The sequence below is a fragment of the Mastigoproctus giganteus genome, chromosome 11, assembly GCF_048544385.1.
Source record: "Mastigoproctus giganteus isolate SK-2022 chromosome 11, ASM4854438v1, whole genome shotgun sequence".
Classification (NCBI taxonomy): Eukaryota; Metazoa; Arthropoda; class Arachnida; order Uropygi; family Thelyphonidae; genus Mastigoproctus; species Mastigoproctus giganteus.
The window spans coordinates 97291988-97317377 of record NC_143585.1 but is presented as its reverse complement, the minus strand read 5'-3'; the positions used below and the strand labels follow the sequence as shown (position 1 = coordinate 97317377).

At 36.6% G+C, this 25390-nt stretch overlaps 1 protein-coding gene across 1 annotated transcript in view; it reads right to left on the bottom strand.

The window, feature by feature from the left end:
• The window catches only part of Hsc70-5 (Heat shock protein 70 cognate 5), a 214480-nt gene that overhangs the window by 115465 nt on the left and 73625 nt on the right, over positions 1-25390 (bottom strand). Inside the window, exons 5-8 of the mRNA XM_090385060.1 lie at positions 24307-24380; positions 16927-17033; positions 6606-6768; positions 1994-2086 (exon numbers count right to left, since the gene is read on the bottom strand). Coding sequence (XP_090241186.1) covers positions 1994-2086; positions 6606-6768; positions 16927-17033; positions 24307-24380 — 437 coding nt within the window. The remainder of the gene's footprint in view (positions 1-1993; positions 2087-6605; positions 6769-16926; positions 17034-24306; positions 24381-25390) is intronic.

The following is a 25390-nucleotide window of genomic DNA, read 5'->3' as shown; positions in this document are numbered from 1 at the left end:
AAGCCTACAGGTGAGTAAGGCTCCTGTAGGCTTGTATAATTTTAAGGGGGGCAGAAAGTGAGTGCACTGAACCATTGAGGTTAATTATGAGAGCATCACTCTACTCTGGAGAGATTCTGTTGGATTGAAAAAGTGTCAATGTATCTCCAATGCATCAAGGCAGTTCTAAGAGTGTAGTGGGAAATTACTGACCAGTCAATCTAACTTCAGTAGTAGGGAAAATCATGGAGGCAATGATCAAGGGTGGATTTCAGGATCATTTTGATAGAAATGGAATTCTAAGGGTTTTTTAAAGGGAAAATCACATTTAACAAATCTGGTTGGCTATTTTGACAGGGAATAATATGACTGAGCAGGATTTAAGGAATAATATGAACATTATTTAGATTTCAGCAAAGCATCTGTCACAGTCCCACATGAGCAGTTACTTTATAGGCTAAAATCACAGGGAAAATACTTAGATGGATAGCAGGATGGCTTTGGATCAGGAGGCAGAAGGTTGTGATAAATGACTATTCCTCATATTGGGATAATGTAAGTGGGATTCCCCAAGGATCAGTATTGAGACCACTACTATTTTTGATTTTCTTAAATGATATTGATGAAGGGATAGAGAGCGTGATGTCTAAATTTGAAGGTGATGTAAAGATCAGTAGAATAGTTAATGATCACCACCAAGCAGAGCTTCTTCAGAGTGACCGAGATAGACTTCAGGGATGGTCAGATAAGTGGCAGCTACGCTTTAATACAGCAAATGCAAGGTCTTACACCTGGGGAACAGCAACCCCAAAATAACTTAATACACTTGGCAGTCAGTAGTGGAAGAAAGGAAATTATAAGTTATAATAGTCAGACATGAAGTTCTTCAAGCATTGTAGACAGGTTGCAAGGAAGCCCCCCCCATGGTGTCCTATCGATGATACATCGAACATTTGCTAGTAGAGATAAGGACATCATAATCTCACTATGTGAGGCTATTGTTAGACCACACTTGGAATACTGTATTCAAGTAGGAGATCGTACCTAAAAAAAAAAGACATTGGGCTACTTGAAAGAGTCCAGAGACAGGTAACACACCTGGTGAAATCAGCAAAAGGGCATCCATATGAGAAAGACTTCAAATATGTGGGTTACACAGTTCTGAAACTAGGCACCTTAGAGTAGACTTGATTGAGGTGTTTAAGGCTCTGAGAGGCAAAGGTAAATTGAAAGAGGATGAATTTTTCATGGTTAAAATGATTCTAGAACTAGGGGCCATAAATTTAAGTTACAGGGAGTGATGTTTAGACTGGATTACAGGAAGTTTTATTTTAGCCAGCGAGTTATAAATTACTGGAATAAGTTTCCTACATGTGTGTGGTTGAGGCTGAGAGTTTGGAGCAATTCAAAGGTCAGCTGGATAGTTACCTATGGGAGGAGGGAAATACACAGGTTGTCTTTTTCCTTTTTTTTTGGCTGGTGTAGCATAAGGTTTAGGCTTCCTCGTACCATATGGCCATTGCTAACATACATAAGGACAAATATAAATTTGAAAAGGATGGTTGCAGAATAATAATATCCAATTTTTAAATGATTATTATAGAACCATTCTTGTATATCTTTCATAAATATTTTTCATAAGAAAGCTGTACTATGCCAGCTAATGTTAAAATAATAGCTTCATAACTTTATTTTTTAAAAATTATATTTGCAACCACATGGTCGAATTTGGACATTTTTCATAACGGACTTTTACAAATTCAAGTTAGTGCAACTACTAACAGTGAAGTTTCATTGTTTTTTTGTTTTTTTTGTCCATAAGAAGGGCATGTTCTCTGTAGATACCAAATATTACATTCATAACAAACAAAATATGAAGTCCCCCCCCACCACCAAACTAAAGAATTAAAATACAGCAAACAACACACAGCAAGCCATTTTTTGTCATATTCAGTACAATAATTTGTTTCCAAAAACTGAGGGTAAAATGGAGTTATTATTAAAATACACATACCTGCACAGCAGAGGATAGTTCAATTTTTGCTTTTTCAGCAGCCTCTTTTAGTCTCTGCATAGCCATCGGATCTTTAGTCAAATCAACACTTTGCTAAATTTTAAAATAAATTTTAAATTAATTCTAAATTTAAAAGCTTTCAGTAAAAAATATAATCACTAACTATTAAATTTTAAAAGAAAGTATATCAGAACACTGGTTTTATAAATAACATTACTGTATTTCAAATGGCTGGCTATTTGGGGATAACTAATGAAAATATTAAGAATTCCATTATTAACCCATGAGAATGAGAACTACTGAGTCTTGTGCTGATTACCAAGTACATGATATCAATGAATAAAGCTCTTTAATATTTAAGTTTAATTTAAAGCTATCATTCAAACCATAAAGCCATCAAGATGTTTCCAGAAACTGGGTAAGCAGTGCTTCTACCTGCCTTATAATTAAAAATAGGGCACAGTATATCCAAAGGTATAGAAAAATTACAGGACAAAAATAGAGAAAGACACAGTCAATTTATATAAATACAGTAGAACATTGGTTATCCGGAACAAATTTGAAAGGCTGAACTTTCTTCTTTTTTTATTAATAACGGTAGTACAGTAAGCATGGGTTATAGTGATCACGTTCGCAAATTGAATTTTGATTCTAATAAGTGAAAGATCGAGTTTACTAACTGTTTATAACAGATTGTACAAACAAAAAGCCCAATAAACCAAAAACTGCAAATTTTTTTTATTGTTTTATGGTTGTGACCACTAGAATTCTATGTGACCTTAAGAAATGTGCTTTAGAAAAATATCACAGAGACCTGTGTTTTCTCGGAAACCACAAGTGAATTTCAGATTAGTTTAGCTCCAGATTCGGTAAGAATAATATCGGCCCGGAACTGCGAGATTTATTATTTTTCCAGTTTTTTACAGTAAAATGTGAACAAAAAGAAAGCACATAATTTAACACTGCAACATAAAATGGAAATTATTAATAGAATTAGAAAAGGTGAAATTTTAGGAAATTTCTCCAAAGGGTTTAATGTGGGAACTTCAACATTTTTTCGACATCAAGAAAATTTCCAATGCTATAACAGAATGTGTATAGATTATGGATAGTGAAGGGGGATCTAGAAGGAAAAAGACAATGCCGAAACCTGAAAATTCCACTTTAGAGAGAGCACACTTTATTTGTGGTTTCTTCAGAAGCAAAGTTTAGGTGAACCAGAGTCTGGCCCAATGTTGTGGAGAAAAGCACTGGATTTTAACCAAAAATTAAGAGGTAGTGAAGATTTTAGGCAAGCACAGATTGAATGAAAAACTTTAAACTGTGACATACACAAACATATACACGAACTAGATATTCAAGGCGAGAAACTTTATGCAGACGAATTGGCAGCATGTCCTTTAAAAGTAAGTTTGCTTCAGTTATAGCAAATTACGAGAAAGAAAATGTTTAAAATGTCGATGAGATGGACTTATTATGGAAAACATTACCGAGAAAAACCCCAGCCACTGAAAGAAAAATGTCTGTACCAGGTTTCCTGTTTTGCATAAAAATCAGGAAAATTCCTGGATGGATGTTTCTGTTTTCTGAGATTGGTTTATAATTTTTTTAAATTAAATTAATCGTAATTATTTAATTTAATTGTAAGGTAAGATTAATTTTTGTTTAATCTTACCCGGATTATCCGGAAAATTTGGCTATCCGGATAACTGACACTATTGTGATCAAAGAACACTGAGGTGGGAAAAAAAATCGTCAATTAAAAAACTGATGATTTTTTTTCGTCAGGTAAAAGACACTGGGTAAAGCAACAGTACTTAAAAATTAAAAAATATTGTTTTACTAGGATGGTCCTGCCAGTTAATTTCTAACTCTGTCTGACACTTCATTAGGAAACAGGGAACCTTCTTCATCACCAAAGTATTTTAGTATACTTTGATAGAGAATGCCTGTTAGTGTACATAATAAATCATAAGAGAATAAAGAGCATATTCTCACATTTTTAAGTTAGGAATGTAAGAAACAAATTACCGTATTTCCCCATGTATAAGATGCACCCTTTTTCGAAAAATTTGGGGTCTAAAAACTGGGTGTGTCTTATACAGTGGTTGTAGATTTTTTTTACTTGCATTTCCCACTTTTTCGCACTTGTTGTCTTTGCGCTCATTGTTTCGCACTTGTTACCAGTATATTAGGTTACGTTTTGCCACGTTCTGCCCAGAAATGGCTCAGAAAAGATTTTCGTACAGTGCTGAATTCAAGTTAAAAGTGATCCAGTTTGCAAAATGAATGGAAATCGTGCTGCTGAATGTAAGTTTGGTTCTCCTCCAACTGAGAAAACAATCAGAGACTGGCTAAAAATGCCATGGCAGAAGAAGGCCATGAGAGGCAAGTCAGCAAAATGGCCTGATTTAGAGAGGGAATTGAAGATATGGATTGAAGAGCAAAGGGCAATTGGAATTCCTGTGTCCACAAAGATGGTTCAGCATGAGGCAAGAAGAATTGCTGATGAAAAAGAAGTTACTGATTTCAAAGGAGGACACAATTGGTGCTTCAGGTTGATGAAACGGAATGGATTAAGTATGCGTACACGCACCAGACTTTTCCAAATGATGCCTGAAAGCTATGAGCAGAAGGTCCTTGAATTTCATCGTTTTGTCATTCAATATCGGAAGACACATCAGTTTGAGTTGGGACAGATTGCAAATATGGACGGAATCCCCCCCCCTTCAATTTGATGTCCCAAATAACAGAACTGTTGATAAGAAGGGGTTAAAACTGTAACTGTGAAGACAAGTGGACATGAAAAGAGCCATTATACAGTTGTTCTAGCTTGTTGTGCCAACGGAACCAAGATAACCTCCTATGTTGATTTTCAAATGCAAAACAATGCCAAAAGAAGACATTCCTTGAGGAGTGATTGTCCACGTTCATGACAAGGGTTGGATGGGATGAAGATCTGGTTTGAGAAAGTTTGGAGCAGGAGACCAGGTGGGCTCTTACGCAAATCTGCCCTATTGGTGCTTGATCAGTTCAGGGCACATAACAAAAAACACAAAGATTGCTGCAGAGAAAAAAACAAAACTTGCCGTCATACCTGGAGGCTTGACATCCCAGGTCCAACCACTTGATGTCAGCATTAACAAACCCTTCAAAGCTGCCATGAGAGACAAATGGAACCAACGGATGAAGTCTTCTGGGGACAATTTGACACCAGCAGGAAGAGTGAAGAAACCAACTGTAGGAGAAGTTTGTACCTGGGTGAAAAGATCCTGGCATAATATTAAGATTGAGATCACTGTCAAGTCATTTAAGAAGTGTGGCATTTCAAATACCATAGATGGAACTGAGGACGAGGCAATATATGAAGACAGTGATTCGTCATCAGAAACAGATGAGGACAAACTAATGGATGGGAGTTTTGACTTTGATGAGGAGTTGTATAAATTTTATGATGAATAAAACTTGAGTTCAATAACTTTATGTAATACATTTTTTTTTTTTTTCACTTGCAAATTTCGGGCCTCAAAATTAAGGTGCGTCTTATACATGGGAAAATACGGTATATCCTGATGTAATGTTCACTCCTTACCTTCTGATGGTGTAAACCATTAGTATGCAGCCAGTTATATGGCTACTGAACAAATGAGGATAGGATGCTATTAGTGTAGCTTTATCTTTAGATGCAGTCGCAATATAACTATCAGGATGTAACACAGGTGGAAGTATGGACAGAGAGAATTTGCAAGCAATGGCTTTGGAATAAAGACCACAAAGGCCCAACTATCATTTGGATAAACAGAACTGCTTTAGAATAAAGACCAAGCTCAACTGCCACTTGGACAAGGTGAATTTATTATACTTTCTTTTCAAAATTGAGTTTGGATTTATTAATAAGGAGAAGCATGTTCCCCTTATTCTGTTCTACCCTTTTCTTATTTATTAATAAGGAGATGGTGGAACAGAAGAGTTCATGCCTATAAGAATAATTTCAACATGATTTGAGAAAGTATTAGGTTCAAAACGATTTAAAAACAATAGTCCAATAAAAAAAAAATAGATATCGTGTAGATCATCTTATGTGACACTTGTGTAATGCCACAAAGTGTCACAAGATAGAAAATGGACAGAGGTTAATAGCTCCAGTGCAGAAGAAACCATCAAGTTGGGATCTACAGTACCAAAGAACAGCAAATTAAGCCATGTACCTTGAAATAATTTTCAACTACTAAAAATTCAGCAGCTAACATGTGGATATCTGAATATCAACATATCATTCCTCCCTACTTAGACAAAGGATTTGTCTAAGTAGGGAGGAATGAATTTTGGTGCATGAGAGGCAGACTACTCCTTCGTAAATTTTCACCTTTTAATTTCCAACATTGTTTATTTTATGTTATGTATTTTATTTTAATTTACTTTACTAAGCCATGTGCTATTATTTATTTTTTATTTATTTATTTTTTTCATTTTAAATATTATCCAAAAATTTGAAAAATGAGTTACTGCATTTAGACTTTATATAGAATTGCATCAAAATTAATTCATATAAGATATTAAAAATCAGCTACTTTTAATTTCAGAAATGCTTTTCTCTAAATTTCTTTCCTACCTCACGCTTGAACTCTTTAACTAAGAAGTCCACAAGTGCATTGTCAAAATCCTCTCCACCCAGGAAAGTATCACCATTAGTCGATTTAACTTCGAAAACACCCTTCTGAATTTCTAGCACAGAAATATCAAAAGTTCCACCACCTAAATCATATACTGCAATTCTGAAAAACAAAATATATATATAAGAACTGTTGAAATGAAACAGTAACTATGGAATAAATGGTTGAGATATGATTGGTTAAAAGTAAGCACCTGCTATGTTGAGACATCATTCCCAACATGTTAGGAACACAGGAGGGGAGGGGAGGGGGGAAGTTATTGTTGTTGTTATTTGGTTTTTAGGAGCATTAGCAACTAAGGCCATATTGCTCGAGAATATGCGGTGGTCATTCCCTGACCTTTCCGCATCCTCCGTATTTGGTGGTGATGGGCTTGAACCCCGGTTTAATCAAGAAGCGTGTGCTACGCACTGCTGCCCCTTCCCACCTGGCTACGGAGGCGCCCATGGGGGGGGAAGATCTCTCACCATATACAGTCACTCCCTGATTAACATAAGGGTTGAATTCTGCAGAACTCTACGCAAGTCGGAATTTCCCCCGTGCTTGTGCAGCACTCGCAACTGTGCTCACTGAATTGATTGAATGAAAAAAAAAAAAAGTTCGATGAACATGTGAATAGAATTATAGTATTTAAAGAATACCATCAGCAAGTTTTACCTCTCAAGCATTGTTGTATTGACACCTTCAGCTGATAAGTATGCCGCTGCTGAGGTTGAGGGCTGTGGAAATTTAGGAGTTGGCTGCTCAATCTTACGAAAGAACATTAATGGTTGACTAGACAGTGGCTTTTTTCTTTTCTTTGTAGCAAGCAAGCATATCATTCACTCCTTTGTTAACTTTTAAAAATCATTCGCTGTCACAATCCATCTTCTCAATCCTTGCCATTGCCGATGCAACTTGCACAAATGCCATTGCCATCTCTTTGGTGATGAAACGTCTTGACTCCTCATCCTTGAACTGCATAATTTTCTTCTTTTACTATCGCTGCATGCAAGTCAATAACTTGTTCATTACATAATTCCTTCTCTTCTTCCTCTATTAACTCCTCCACGTCTTTGGCAACAACCTCCAACTGAAGTAACTCTGCAACATTTACAATCTTATCTGTAACCTGTTCGTATGATTCGGCTTTTTTCGAATCCTTCGAAGGCTTTTACGTGCCGTGGGCATATTTTCTTCCATGTACCATTTAAACAACTTTTAGTAATTTCCACCCTTATTAACATGGTAAATATTGTAAGATTTGCAAAAGTCTCTTAACATAAAATTTTTCTACTTGCAGACAGTGCCTGAGCAAATGTGCGTAAATAGTATGCTTTTAAATTTGAAATAACACTCTGATCCATAGGTTGGATGAGTGAAGTCGTGTTTGAAGGTAGAAATATGACTCTCACGTTCGAATTGAAATCATCTAGATGCGTAGGATGTCCAGGAGCATTATCTGATTGAAGCAAAATCTTGAAAGGGACACTGTTGTCTTTACAATATTTTTCAACCTCGGGAATGAAGCAGCATTTAAACCAATCAATCCTCAAAGAGAGATGTTATTCATGCTCTCTGGTTCGATCAGAAATGCACAGGTAGGTGACTTTATTGATGCCCTTAAATGCACGAGGATTGCCAGGATGGTACACAAGCAGTGGTATTAATCTGTAAGCTCCCACTGCATTAGTCCCAAGTAAGAGTGTGACCCTACCTTTTGAAGCCTTGAAACCTGGCATTGTCTTTTCCCCTTTGGCAATGTATGTTCGACCTAGCATTTTTCCGATACAGAGCACTCTCGTCAACGTAAAAAATTTGCTGTGTTGAATAGCCGCTTTCATCTATAATTTTTTTCCAACACATCACAAAATTTCGATGCAGCTGCAGAATCAGCACTGATGACTTCACTGCATACTTTAATGTTGTGGAAACCAGCGTGATGCTTGAACCTATTAAACCACTTGTTGCTTGCCACGAACTTGGCTTGGGGTTCGCTGTATTTATCCTTAATATCTTCATAAATACTTCTTACTTTTGCTTGAATGGCCATTGGACTCGGGGCCACTTGCTTCTCAATCTGATTTTCCATCCATATTATTAATAGCTTTTCCATCTTCGATATATCACCTGAACGCTGTTTTGTTTGTTTGTTATTTGTTTTTAGGAGCATTAGCAATTAAGGCCATATTGCTCCGGAGATATGCGGTGGTCATTCCCTGACCTTTCCGCAACCTCCGTATTTGGTGGTCACGGGCTTGAACCCCGGTGTAATCAAGAAGTGTGTGCTAGGCACTGCTGCTCCTGCTCACCTGGCTACGGAGGCACCAGGCTATTTTGTGATCACTGTCGATCTTAAGTGCGTTGATCCTTTGACATGTTATTTTATATGCGCACTGTCCTTTAAAATAGTATTCACTGTTGAAGCATGCAGCAAGACCTAATTCCCTTGCAATAGATGACAAAGTTTGTCCTGCTTCGTACTTCTTAATCATTTTCATCTTCATGTCTAAATCAATTTTGTTTTTTTCCCTAGCACTGCCAGAACTTGCACCTTCCATTGGTCCCTTTCCCTTCATCATTGTAATACATAAATAGGAATGAAGAGAAGTTTCTGAAAATGTTTTTTATATGATTGAAGATTTCAGTCTCATTTCACCATAATACCGTAATGTAAAAAACAGAATTCCAATTATCGAGATTATCGCAAATGCAATAAGATCCAGTTTACTACCCATTTATGATGGATTGCGTAAACAGAAAAGTCCAATAAACCGTAAAGTGCAAATTGTTTTTATTGTTTTTTGGTCATGACCTTCAGAAACTTGCTTTTGAAAACATAACAAAGGCATTCAAAATTGATTCTTATAACGGGAACATATGATAACGATGAAAGGATAGTGCAATTTCCATTATAAATATAACCTTTTTAGAGAGATAAATAGCTTAGTAATATAGCAAAATTTAACTTCCAAGGACTTGGAACGAATTACAAAAAAAACAAAAAAAAAACAATGTGTTATTGGTTCACATTACAATATTTTTTCACAATACCTCCATTTATCCCTACAGATGCAAACTTACCTTTCCATATTTTTTTCAGTTTGCACCAGCTGGCAAAAACTTACGAAAAGAAGTCGAATTTGCATAAGTCGGAGAGTTCCTGTACTTCAGCTAGCTGCTGGTAAAATCAATGTATTGTCTCCTTCACCTCATCATCCAAGGGAAAGCAACCTTTAAACACCTTAATAGGGCCAGTGATGCAGTAGTGGGAAGCTGAATCTTTAGCCTCATTTAGGTTGGATGTAGCAGCACTATCAACCTATGGATGCTACAGCCGAACCTGGATGTCAAAAAAGAGGTGTCAAAGTGTTGCAGAATAATACTACGCCATCTTAACTTGTTAACTGCTTCATTATGCAAATATACAGCATTGGGTTTTCAACTTTAAGGGGAAAACATCCTACTTTTAGAACTTTTTTTACAAAAGAAAATTTTTTTTTGACAGAAGAAAATTGGATTTTTTTTTCACGCAACCTTCTCCAGAGGCTGACTAATTCAGTCATAGTAAGGTAGTCGAAAAAAATCTATCCTCTCCAATCCCAAGTTAAAAAAAAGCATCAGAAATGCCAGCAGTGAAAGTGTTAAGCTGCTCACCTGCTTTGCCTTTGTGGCCCACCGTAACAGCTTAATTCTTTTGTTGCAGTGATGGGCTCCGACTGTGGTCCACAGAGTAACCAGGCTATCAGCAGGGATCCATGTTGATAAAAAAAAAAAAAAAATCTAACTGTCCAGGTCATTGGGAATTCAGAAGAATTCCCAATGACCTGGAACTGACAGATCTGGGTATACTGCCATGCCTGTATGTACCACAGCCTTTCATAACATGGAAAGTTGTGGTAAATTTCAAACAGTGAATCCTATACACAGCTACCGATGGCATTACTGCCATATAAAAGCTGTGTATAGCGTTCACTCACCTTCTTACACTCAGAAATTGCATCATTGCAAGCTAGGACCAATTGGACATGTCCACATTGTCCATAGCATGAAAACTATGACCACCGATCCCACCTAAAAATATATAATGCCTGTGAATAGTGAAGTTATCTGTTCTGTTAATGCAGTAATTCAACGTATATCCCAACTGTTTATTCCAAAAAATTTGTTTCATAAGAATGACCCTCATAAATTTAAAGTAAATCCAAGCAGCTATCTTTGTTTCCAAACATACACACACAAAACGTTCCAAAATGTACTGGAACAAATCAAGGTTCAACAATATAGCCCATTTCGGAAGTCATGGTTTTGTAACAACTCGGGATCATGAAGCAGAATGAAAATGGATAAAAGCAGACAAGGATATCACCATGATCTTCTCAAAAAGAGGAATTATAGTAGGATGCCATATCACAAATACATTGACACTTCATTTAAGAGAGAATGTGTGTTGTTTCAATTCATAGTTCAAAAACATTTTGGCAGACATTCATTAATTATTTTCAGAGCCTATTTGGCAGTTTCCAAGCTCAGAGACAGCTTTCCAAAGAGTAGAGATAGCTGTTGGGCCAACTAATTGGAAAAACACAAGCCCCTTTTAGGCATAAGTTAAACACCAAAGCGTTTGGAGTCAGGATGGTATGCCTCCAATTTTCGTCTTCTGACATATCACTTCCCATCCAGGTTGAATTCTGATTCATCAGAAAAGATAAGTCTTTTTGCTCTTTTGTCCATGAAAGATGCACACTTTAGCCCAAGCAAGTCGCTTCCTCCTCATTTGTTGGGTCAACAAAGGCTTCTTCTTGGGCTGATAGGCATGAAGCCCACATTCCGAAAGCTGTCTTTGGTTAGTTCGTGCACTTTTTCAAACACCAAAGGCCATCTCAAAGTCCAGTTTTAGATCAGGAGCACTATCACGGCGATTATGAAGGCATAGCCGTTTCAAATATTGATCTTGGGAAGGCGTGGTCACTCTTACAGCCTGATCCAGGTCTTCTCTTCACATCACCAGTTTCACGCTTTAATTTCAGCACCCGGGATACTGTTGTCTAGTGGCAGTCTATTTTATCAGTGATAGCACACACAGAAAGCCCTTCCTGGGACAGAGTAACAGCTACTTTTTTTCCTTGGTGTCAACTGAACATATGGAGCCATGCTTATACCTCTGCAAAATAGGATACTAATGAGCGTGTATACCCTTCCAACACTGTATTTATAGAAATGGCTGATGCAATACCTTGCCATTACTATCTGATGCAATACCTATGCTTTGCGACAAAAAAAAATCAAATATCTTATAGGTTTCAAACTGTAATCAAACAATATCTTATACATTTCACTACAAACATTACTTTTTTTAAAGGCAATGCAGTTTTTTGTCTGCCACTGTATACATACTTTACTTTCAAAATGTTGCTACATAAATTATAAGTGTAGATGTAAAAATTCCACAAATGGAAACACTTTTTTACATTGTCATGTACAAAGTACAAAAGGGTTTCAATGAATCTGCCCTATTTATCCATAATGAATTTGAATTTTTACTGAAACAATTTGGCTTATTTTGAAATATGCTGTCTTCTTCTAGATCAGGGATCCCCAACCGTATGCCCGCCGAAGGGTTTTCATGTGCCCGCGTTAACTGCAATAATTCAGGTGGCATTTCCAAGATTTCAAGAAAATTGAACCAATTCTGAAATATGTTCTAAATCTCTTCAATAATGTAGATATTTCTGAGATTTCAGTATTAATTGGAAACTTATTTAAAACAGACATTCCAGAAACTGAACTAGAAATTGTTAACCTTCAAAGTGACATTGTTTTACAATCATATAAAAAAGATGACTTCTGGAATCAGGTGGGCAATAATATGTATCGTTTGTTAAAAAATGTAGAGCTAATGGTGAACTGTGCTTTGGTTCAACATACAAACTCTGTGAGTCATTATTTTCTAGCATAACACCCATAAAGTCAAAGAATAAATCTAGACTTACAGATGCACATCTAATTGATTGTTTGCAAGCTAGGTATTCATCTTATACTCCAGATATTTGTTCGATAACTGAAGAAATGCAATCACAAGAGCCACATTAATTTTAATTATATTTTATTTTATTATTTAAAAAAGTAAAATCATAAAATAACATTATGTATGACAGTATGTAATGTATGTATTAATTTTATAGTTTATATCTTTCAACATAAAACCCTTAATAATTATTCGGAATGTGTCTGCAACTGTTTAATTAATATCAAAAGTAGCCCGCCGTCATGAAAAGGATGGCAAACCCTGTTCTAGATGTTTCATTACTCACACTGACTGATTTTTGTTTTTGTTATTAGAGGGGATGGAGAGGCAATATGGGAAGTGTTGGCTTCTTACTGTTGTATAAGCTTGCTTTCTTGCACCATGTACTGCTACTAATGACATACCTTGCTGTCCAAAAAACAAATTACAATGTATACAAAAAATTAAAATAAAATAATAATAAAACAAGTAAAAATAAAATAAATTAGCCATCCTTGCAGTTTGTTATATCAATGACAGTGAATGTTAGGTCACCTGTGTAAACCATGCAGTGACAAAAGTGTCTGCTTGGCAACAAAAAAAAAAAAAATTACGTCTTAGTTGTTGCTATATTTAGGTGGCACCTATGTCCTGCTGCTGTTATTCGGTCTGCCTCTAATATATATATATAAGTGAAAAGTGCAATTTTGTAAATGTTTGACAGGTGTGCAATTGGGTGCATGTAGTGTGTGTGTTGTTTTAACATGCTCCCCCAAATTAGACAGTAGTGGGAGCATCATGTCCCCTCTTCTGAGATGTAGAATCTGTGTGTTGTTCTAACATGCTCCCACAAATTAGACTGTAGTGGGAGCATCATATCCCCTCTTCTGAGGCATGATGTGGGATTGGCTGGCACAAGCTTCAGCTGGCCTGGCCAGTGTGGGATTACTAACAGAAAAGCACTGCATATATACAGTGTGATCTCCACCTGCCACATGGGGGCGAAGTGGCCCTATGACTTGCCCTCCCTGGCAAGCTTATGTGTTGTCCAGAGCTTGCTCCGATCCATGGGGCAGTGGATGGGCAACACAGGGTCCCACTATTGGCCGTGTGGCTAAATGGCCAGAGGAACAACAGACACTTAAAAAAAAAAAAAAAAGTCATGTTAATAATAACAAGGGTGGAGAAAACAAAAACCACCAAAACTTGTTCCTAAAACTATGTACACCTGTAGAGAGGTGACACTTAATATTATGTTTCTGCAATAAAACAGTTCAGAGTAAATGTAATTGTCAAAGGGAAACAGAACAAGTTCTTTGGAACTATACAAAATTAATAAATGCAAATACATATATATAGGTAAATATAATAATTTGTGTTCATTGATGAGTTGGAAATAGAATTAAAATTGAGTTCTACTGAGGTATAATTCTTACCCCTTTCTATTTATAGTTTATAAATATATATATATATTTTTTTTTTTTTTTTTGTTAGTTGTTGGCGCATCGGCTTCTATGGCCATAATGCAGCTCCCAAAGTTGTTGCATTTTACTCTGATCCAAGCCCGAGGCGGGATTCGAACCCGCAACCTTTGGGTTGCCAGGCAGGCACTTTACCCACCTGGCTAGCCCGGTCGGTTTATAAATATAAGAAGTCACTTTGTATAAAGTGATTTAAAATTAATATTATTTACACACATGAATTTTAGCACTCAGGAAACAAAGTCACACACATCCAAACCAGAAGGGGCATTCACCTACTGTTAATATGAGAATAGGGAAATGTATAACTAATTCTGAATTAGATTCCAAAAGTCAAGTCTATTAAAATGATAAAACAGTTTGGCCCTGATGAGTTTTTTTTTTTTTTTTTTTTTTGAAAAGTTACTTCATTTTTTCAAAAACGCTAAAAACGGAAGGAAGAACAATTTTTTAGTGATACAATGTTATGTTTTTGATGTGTAAACATCTTTGGCGGTGCCTTAGAGTCCAGAGAGGATATCGGACAAAGGATCATGGGAGGTAATCTTGGATGTGCTCAGAGGTCGCATAAACCAGCTGGTTGCAGAAAACCATTTATGATTCGGAGCATATCACTTAGGTGGCTTTGGGCTAACCCCTGCCACCAGGGCAGAAACCTTTTGGTAACCAGAGAAATGGATAACTTACAAAATTTAAAGTAAAGCAAAATTCAAAATAAAAAAAACATAACATGGTTTCACCAGCACAAAGAATCTTTGCAAAGGCAAAAAGAACGGAGTCAGCAGAGAAGATTGTGCAAAGGATCATGGAAGGTGATCTTGGATGTTCTCACAGCTGGCATAAACCAGCTGGTTGCAGAAAAACATTTGATTCGGGGTATACCACTTAGGTGGCTTTGGGCTAACCATTGCCACCCGTGGCAGAAACTCTTTAGTAACCAGAGAAATGGATATCTTGAGGGCAGTGATCTTGGATGTGCTCAGAACTGGCATAAACCAGCTGAGCATATCCAAGTTTATTACATTATTACAGAGAAATGGATATCTTGAGGGCAGTGATCTTGGATGTGCTCAGAACTGGCATAAACCAGCTGAGCATATCCAAGTTTATTACATTACATGAACTTCCCTTATTTGAATTGGTTTGCGATTGGGAGATAGACTCCAAATTACATGTATGAGTAGAATCTTTTGCTTGTCATTGGCCATTCTCATTAAGTTGCAGAAGTCCTCATTGGTCATCAAGTTTTCGTGCTTCTTTGTAATTGCGCTGAGTCGGTTGAGTGTGGCAAGCTTTAGATCCTCGTTCATATTGCTGTTTGGATGAGTGTTTCGAAATGGGTATTCTTCTCGCAGTCGCATTACAAGGCCATGCAGATAATTACAGCATGCTTCATCAGGATCACCGAGGTCATCTTGTCTTGACACATCATCTTACATATTTCAATCATTTTGCAAATGTCCAAGTCTGGTTCATACAGTTTACGATCTAGTATGAGCTCTTCACTGTCGTTGTAGATCGTGACATATTTCATCTCTGTTCTCATTGCGAAATGGAATTTGCAGCGTTACCATCTCAAGCCTATATACTCGTTCAGATCCTCAGCAGAGTCACAGTTTCGATGGAGTATCATACGCAGATATTGTCATTTCTTGCAGACCTCGTAGTGCTGCATGTGAAATTTGCGACAAAGCATGACAGAGTAACATGATCCATCATGATAGTATGATTGTAACAATACAAATACCGGTATTGTTGCAATCATACTATTAAAAAATGGCTACAATCAAATGGGTAATTAGGCTATTGGCCTAACCTCTTCCAAACATTGATTAGGTAGAGTAAGCAGCAGGCATATGTATCCTACTTATCACTAACATTGATTCAATAGAGTAAGTAGCGTGCATGAGCATAAATTACATTGTTCATGATTTCAGTTCTAGCTGTTCAAAATTTAGTAGGTGTCGTCAAAGATGTTTACACAAAAAACATCTTTCCTCTGTACAGGGTACCACGCAATTTTTTTTGCTGTGATTTTCTGTCACTGTGTAGGTAAAGAATTTTTTCAATGTAGTATCCAATTTGTTATTTTATTTTATTTTATTTTTTTTTTAGGAGCATTAGCAAGTAAGACCATATTGCTCCGGGGATATGAGGTGGTCATTCCCTGACCTTTCCACATCCTCTGTATTTGTTGGTCACGGGCTCGAACCCCGGTCTAATCAAGAAGCGTGTGCTACGCACCGCTGCTCTTGCCCACCTGGCTGCGGAGGCACCTAATCCAATTTGAAACACTGTTGTAGTGCATTTTGATTCTTGAAAATTGTGTGTGGGGATATATATTTTGAATGCGAATCAGAAGGAAACAGTGGGCTCAGGAGCAAGCAGTTAGAGCAGTTGTGATATCTTTTCAGATATCACAACAGGCAGGTCAAATCTAAGTTAACTGATGTCCCTTTTTTGAGGGGGGGGGGGCACAAAAACCAGGTAAAATGCATGAAAGTAAGAGAAGGAGCAATACTGCCATTTGCTCTGAGGCCAAGAGGCAACTTAATAGCACTTAAGCCTGTAGATATTGACACATACTGTAATAGGAAATTAAAAACTCGCTGTGTGTGTGTGTGTGTGTGTGTGTGTGTGCGCGCGCGTGTGCGCGCGCACGCTTTACATTTCTCAACAAAAAAGGTCAGTTTTCCATGTCAAAATGTATGTTAGCTAGTATAAAATATGTGGCTGTTAATTAAATATCACAAATTTATTAAGAATAAATAATAAAACAAAATACAAGGTTACATTTTATCATCTGACTTATCCATGCCATAAGCCAAAGCAGCTGCTGTAGGCTCATTAATAACTCGAAGAACATTCAGACCAGATATCTGTCCAGCATCCTTTGTTGCCTATATGTAAATTTCAAAAATAGTTAATATTTTTTTAAAAAATAACAGAAAAGTGTTTTTTCACAAATCAAAGATATTTATTACACGAAGTAAAAGAAGCATATTGCAAAAAAAATACTTTTAGTCAAACTTTGGTTCCGATTTATTCTGAATTCAAAGACATAATGCTATTATAGTTTTCATTCATTTGATAATAATGAAGCATACATAATTACAAAGAATTTAAAAATTATATATTTTTAAATACATTTTAAAAGCTCTTTTCACCATGTTTGAGAAGACTGGCAAAGAGCTGCTTAGAGAGAAACAATCCTCACTATTCTACTGAAATACTTTTTATGCAGGAGAATTCTTTGTGTGGGCAGAGTTTATAGGCCTAATGACTCTGATGAGTACAATAAACAACTATACAGAGAATAAAGTGGGCCAGTAAATCAGAATGTCTTATAATGAGGGATTTTAACTTCTCAGATATTGACTGGAACTTGTGGTGGTTTGTACACTAGCAAGATCTCTGTGGATTTACTGAATTACTGTTTTCTACAGCAGCATGTTTGAGAGGCAACCAGCGGGAATAATACTCTTGATCTGATTATCAGCAGTGATTATTCATGCATTAAGAATTTGCAGGTGGCAGTGATAACAGTGTATTCATGTGGGATTTACTTAAAGGTGTTAAACCATCAGGGTTAAAGGGAAGGATTTTTGCTTTAGTAAAAGTCCTTCCCTTTTAATGAAGGATTTTTACATGTAACATAAGAACTCCCATCCCTGGGAGTCCTTATGTTACATGCAGATGTATGGACAAAAAAGACAGACAAATGTGGTGAAGGTACCAGGTGCATATGCATATATACTAATGCAGCATGCCTGAAAAGGTAGCATGTGAGTGCATAAAAAGCATTAGTAACAGTAATGAGATCATCATCATTAGACCCCTTGGCCTGGAGAAGCATTAATGGTTTCTCAATCCTAACACCTAAAAAAGTGATGGTAACTAGACTCAAGTGTGGGGAGGCAAGACCCTGAAGATTTATGGTTAAGGACACAACAGCAGGTATCCTTGGTAAGAATGGGTTCATGAAGGGAAAGCCCTATACGGCCAATCTGGTTAATTACTACAAAGTCACAATTTTATGGATGCAGCGAGAGAGAGAGAGAGTTATTTAGATTTCAAAAATTTTTAAAGCTTCTGATACAATTTCCCATGTGAGGTTACTGCACAAACTGAAATTACCTAGGGCACTGGACCACTGCCTGGTCAGGACTAGACTAGTACAGCAAGTGGAGTCCCCTACAGATCAGCACTAGAGCTCCCCACCTCTCTCTCTCTCTTTCTTATTTCAAATCTCCATTAATGACAGTGCTATAGGGGGTGGAGTGGGGGGGGTTTGGAAAATGGTAGTGCAAAAATTTAATGTTTAAATGTGTTATGGTCTTGTGCCTTGGAACATAAAGCTATGAGTAATTCACAGACTTGGGAAGCAGCTGAGAGGGAGTTAAAGGTGGCTCAGGACAAAAAAGACTTGGGTGTTATGATACCATCAAATATGAAGTTTACCATGCAGTGTAAACAAACAGCCAGGATGACAAGTAGCATCTATCAAAAGATTTACAGCACCTTTGAAAAAAGAGAGCAAGTATCATTATTCCTCTATATAAGAGGAGGTGAGACTGCACTTAGAATATTGCATTTAGATCTGCAACCATACCTAAAAGGCCTATAAGTTCTAGAGAGGAATAAAGAAAGGGTAACCAAACTAAAAAAGCACCCATCATTGTTTTGGGATTGTTTAGACAGTGAAGGCTATAAATCTTAGCAAAGACACCAAAGGGAAACCAGAGTGAGATGTCTAAAGCCAGAATCAGTAAAATGAATTAGGGAAGCATATATTCACTGGTAGCACAGAAGATAACCAATGGGAACAAATATAAGAAATCTTAGGTACTTGGCTAACATACTGACTGCCTGCCTGCCACAGTTCATGAATCATTTGTTTATTGCATGCTGCCTTAGTCAATTAAAGTAGTTCCAAAACAAATGATTGAATTCAATGAGCAGCAATTTTTTTTTATAATATTTCAAAACATTAATGACCACACACACACACACACACACACACACACATACACACACACACAGTGACCAAAAAGTTAAGCACTGACTTTGTATCTTGAAATTGTGGCAGTAAAGTGAGTTAAGACTTCTATAAACATATTCAGTGACTCATCTATATATAGTAGAGCACATATCACCTGTTTATCTGCAATCTGAATTAATGTGCAGTGAATAGGTCTTTATATGTTTTCTAGTATTTTAAATAGGTGATTTTAATGAGCCAAACTTCAAAAAAAGTTTGGCTCATTAAACTTCAAAAACCAATGATTCCACTTTTTTTTTTTGTTAGTTGTTGGCACATAGGCTTCTGTGGCCATAATGCACCTCCCAAAGTTTTTGCAGTACTCTGATCCAAGCCCGATGCGGGATTCGAACCCGCGACCTTTGGGTTGCCAAACGGGCACTTTACCCACCCGGCCAGCCCGGTCGGCAATGGTTCCACTGCTCATTATTATTATTATTAGCTATATGGTTATGGTGCAAGGAAGCCTGAGGCTTATGCTGCACCAGCCAAAAAAAAAAATCCCAAATTACCCTATTACCCTGAGAGAGAGAGAGAGAGAGAGAGAGAGAGAGAGAGAGAGAGAGAGAGAGAGAGAGAGAGAAAAAAGTAGAAGGGAATCACCAAGAAAGAGAAGAATGATGATATCCAGCTCAGGACCCTGGGTGTGCCAAGCCCATACTCAACAGATGTGAGCCCCCGGGGTTAAATGGTCATGATCAGATCAATAGTGATTGACATTTAACTATCTACAAAATTGTTAGCGAAATTCAAATTTTTTATGGAACATGTCAATCAATTTTAACACAAAATTTAGGAATGTGATACATTTCGGCAATGTTTGTACCTCTTGTTCTCATGTTCATGTGTAAGAATGGGACTGCAAAGAGTTCTTGCATGTGAGAGTCAATGTCAATGTGCTGCTGCTGTGGTTCACACTTTGTTTCTTCTTTCATTACTGGTGAAGAATTATGGGTATATGGCTATGACCAAGGACATTAGGCATTGTCCTAATGGAAGACTTATCCTTTCCAAGGCCCAAAAAATGCAAAACAATCTCAATCAAACGTGAAGATCGTGCTTATTGTATTTTTTGACTTGCACAGCTTTGCCTTTGTTCATTATGAATTTGTCCTACATAGCCAAACAGTGAACCAGGAATGCCACAAAGCAATTCTATGGCAAATATGCAATAATGTTTGGGAAAATGGTTGAAAAAGTGAGCTAAAGAGAATTGCTACTTGCACACCCAGCACTTTTCATTCAAGAATTTCTTGTGAAGCGCTCATTACTATCGTCTCTTGTCTGTCATACTCATCTGACTCTGTGAATTTTTTTTCTTTCCAAAATGCAAATCTGTGACCCTTGACAGGTCACAGATTTGCAATGATGGGGGAAATTAAATTGCTAACAGTTCCTGTGTCAGAATGTGACACATGAACTATTAGCAATTCCAAAAGATTTTATTAGCAATTTCAACAATTCTGGAAGCATTCCTATCAGGAACATTTCAGAAATTGCAAAATCATTGGAATTAATGTATATGGCACAGAACTTTACTATGCTGAAGGAGCTCCATATGAACATCCAGTAAGCTTCATCATTTCCCAAATATTAGTCCAGTTCCCAAACTTTTGATCATGCCTCATACAAGACAGGAAAAGAACATGATGGAAATCACTTGCAGGTTCCAAGACACTGTGCCAACTGTTCTCTGACTGTGTGCAAATGTGGGTGGGTGGGGAAGGGAGGCGATGGAATTAAAAACCTAAACACCCAATAACAATTTAATGTTAAACAAAATCATGAAAAATGTGACACTAAGAAGTGGCATCACTACCTAAAAATATACCGAAGTATTTTCCCTAAGTAATACGGCTAATTATGTAATAATTTGGAATAACCGAATGGCCAATCATATTACAATAATACAAGGATGGCTGAATGGACAATCATGTTACCATTATACAAGGTTTGTTCTGAAAGTAATGGGCACCAAATGATAATATACAGTTGTGTAATATATTAGCACATTGAGATTATCTACAAGCAATCACCTGCTATCCTCTCAATTAAGAATAGTAAGTCAGTGTATGCACACACACCATTTGTGCTGCTGACGTGCAGTGTCAGAAAATAGCTACCAACAATGCAATGTTTCTTCAATGTCCAGCATTTGAATTTCTAGTGAATATGAGGAATTCAGCAGTAGACAACAATGGGCAACCTGTAATGGATATGGGGATGCCGTACAGGTGAGAGTAGTGTCAGAAGATGAATAGAACATTTTGAACACCAGAATACACCAGAATGTTAATCAGCTGCTTTGTTGATGAATTAGAACAGTGGCAAATGAACTCAACAGGTAGAAAAAACACTCATCAAAGAGGACCAAAGAACATACTGAGAGTGTACATCACAACTCAGCACTGGACTTCATTCATACAGAAAATGAAAAAGGTCTTATAATGTTGAAAGTCTGTACCCATTGAGTTCCCCACTAGCTCATGAATAAAAGCAGGCTTTATGGAGATGTGTCATCACAGTTGTCTCCATGCCATGCTTCCAAAGGCAATAATCTTGTTAAGCATTACTGAGGAAAAAGCAGGTTTCATCATTTTGACCTAGAAACAAAATAAATGGCACCATTCCACATCCCCCCCCCACAAAAAAAGAAGCCAGTAAGGTTTTCAGGGTTGTCTTCTGAGATAGAGGGGTGGATGATGATCTCTTCTACTACAAGGTAAAATATAGTAACTACAGATGGTCACTAAATTCAGACTCTTGCCAAACTTTATCATATACTTCACAACTAATATTCTACATGTCATCACACAATATGATCGCACCCATACTATGTTACACAAGGTAGGCAATTGCAAAGTTTAATTGTGCAACCCCCCCCCCCAGCCCATAGCCCAGGTTACCACTTTTTCAAGACCTTGAAGAAAACAAACAAGCCAGAAGTACTATAAGAGCAATGGCACAGTCAAAGAAGTCATGCATATGTGGTTATGAGGAATTGAAAACACTGACAGAAATGCATGCATCTTTCTGGTAATTTTTGTGGAAGAGTATTTTTTTTTTTTTTTTTTTTTTGTTAGCACATCGGCTTCTGTGGCCATAATGCACCTCCTAAAGTTTTTGCATTTTACTGTGATCCAAGCCTGAGCCGGGATTCGAACCTGCAACCTTTGTGTTGCCAGGCAGGCACTTTACCCAACTAGCTAGCCCAGTCAGCATGGAATAGTACTGAAGTGCAACATTTCTGAGGGTTTCTATTTGTGTAAAATAAATGCAATGTTAATTTTTGGTACAACCCCTGAAAACACCACAGCTGCCAATCTTTGACTTTCAGAAATCAGACTGAAACCATGCAGCCACATGCAGCAATAAATTCTCAATGAACAAAAAACCATCTATTGTTTTAGACTCTCCACAGCCTCAGAAGTAGAGTATGTTTGTAATTCAGAAGTTCTTTTCCTTGAGAAATGTTTAATTTGTCTTCTTTCAAAATTTATTTTGGATCATGAACAATATTTGAATAGTCAGTGTCACTCATTAGTGATTAACTGTAATTTTAAATTTAGTAACTCTGATAAGTTCTCTTACAGCTTTTTTTCACTACCTCTAATCTACTTCTAAATTGACTTGTCAGAGGCTGCCACTATTCTAATTAAATATTTACCCAAAGCCAGCCAACATGTATACATATACTTCAAAACCATTTTTTACTCTATTGGCAGCTATGAATTGAAATCGTGCCAATGATTTTCCTAAAAGGAAAATCATTGGCACGATTTCAATTCATGATAATAGATTTCTTTCTTGATAATAGAAGTAACTGTCCACCAAATATTTATCCACTTTCACAGCATGCAACTCCCTTTTCAGCACACATTAACCAGATGAACAGGAGAGCCTATTACAATGAAGTGCTCAACTACTCTATTAATTCCCTTGCTAATATATTTTATAGGTCTACAGTAAAAAGGGCATTATGATATTAACTGCCAGACAGTTTTCTACAGGAATCCCACATGCTTTTGGGTTGCTCAGAAAATGTCCAACACTACTCTGTAGAGTTGCCTTCTAATAACGGCACATAGAAAGTTGCTTTCAATTTGATTACTATCATCTGTAACAATTAAAAATGCCACATTTCTTAAGTCATCACTATGTTTTCTTTCTCTCTCTGCCTTATTTCATTAAGAATGTCTGCTATTTCACTATCAGGAACGATATTTTTTTTTGAACAACAAACTTACACAATTAGCACAGTTTGGAGGGAAATTGTGTTAACACTTTCATTGCTAGTTTTTTGACACAGGGTCAAAAACCAAAAGATTGCATCAATCTGGACTGAAAAAGGAAAAAACAATCCCGTTTTTCTTCTGTCAAACTGGAAGAAAAAGTTCTAAAAGTAGGGTGGTTTTTGAAGCTGATTTTGTAGAGGACACACTATGGAACATATTCCAGAAACTCTTTGTAAACAGACATCAGGCAGTTATATTGAAATACATACTATTTAATGTTCAAAAATGAAATTTAATGTTCAAATAATAAAATATTGTTATCTAAATGTGTTATTATATATAAATAAGTAAATTACTACAATGAGAAGTTTAATTATTGTCTTTTATTAGTGTCTAAGTTACCAAAAGAATAATTTAAAATTTCAATAAAGCTAGTCACTAGCACCATATTCAGCTGAAAATGACCCAACAAGCACATCAGGAGCAAAGCAGGTACCAGTCTGAATTGCAAAATAAACAGAGCAGAATAGGGTGGATGGGGGGAAAGCCAGTCCAAAACTTTGTTTTTTAAGCAAAAAAAAAAAAAAAAAACCAGCACTTTCATCTTCACTTTGAAATGCTGCATCAATTTCTGCATTTCTTTCTATAGTACTGCACATTATTTTTATGTTTAAATGTTTTATTACATGGCATATAAAAGAAACAAATCTACATAGATTGTCATATAAATTTATTGGAAAATTAATGAGCTTACAAAGAAAACATTCATTAATTGTGGGGGGAAGGGGGAAAGTTAGCACAGCCAAGTAGCTCCTTTCTTCCATGGAAACTTTTTTTCTTAAAATTCAGTATATATGATTTTTATTTACATTATTATTTATAGTCAAGGATATTTACCTGTCTCTGAGAGTCATTGAAATATGCAGGAACAGTAACAACAGCATTTTTGACCGAATGGCCCAAATAGTTTTCTGAAATATAATATAACACTAGTTTGAATTTCAATAGGTCCTACTGCCAAAATATGTTGCTGTGATTTCAAATATGACAGAATTTTTTCTATCACATCCAGATACATCACAATTTAAGAAATAAAAAAGTATTTTTTTTATGAAAATATATAACTTTATTGTATTTAGTAATGACAAATTGATAGGATTACATTTTCATATATCAAAAAATATGTAAATACTAACAAGTATTAATCAAAATTCTGAAACTTTCATTAATCAGACCTTTGTCTCTTTGTTTGAAAAGAACGTTTAATTGTTTTTCTTTTATGTATAATGCCAGGTTTCTCTCTTTTTAAACACCAGCAGTAGTCGGCTATCATGCTTGTATTCCACCTTCCCTGGTACCTCTGCTTCATTTCCTTTATGTCCTGATGGAATCTCTCCCCTTGTTCTTCGCTCATCTGTGCAAGATTTTCGGGGGAGGGGGGGGAATCAAGATGGGTATGCAAAATTTGAATTTTGATATCATATTGAAAATTAAATTGCGAAGCTTTTCGAGCATATTTTGAACAATTTTCTCATAATCCTGTTATTTCCTAGAAAGTTTTCCATTACACTTTTAAAAGCAATCCAGACTTCCCTTTCAATGTCAGTCATAGTAGTTTCAAACTGACTGTCTAAAACCAATTTTCTAATCTGGGGACCAATGAAGATACCCTTCTTAAGTTTTGTGTCAGATAAACCGGGAAATTTACTGCAAAGGTACTTAAAGCAGTTGCCATTCTTATTCAATGCTTTAACAAATTGCTTCATTATGCATAACCTGATATGCAGTGGAGGTAAAAGTATTTTATCTGGCTTCACCAAACTTTTGTGCACAGTATTTTTTGACCCTGGTGTAAGATTGTGCCTCTGAGGCCACTGCTTCTTTGTCCAATGCAGCGCTTTAGCTCTGCTATCCCATTCACAAATAAGCATGGCATTTTAGTGTACCCACCCTGTTGCCCCAACAACATACATAACACTTA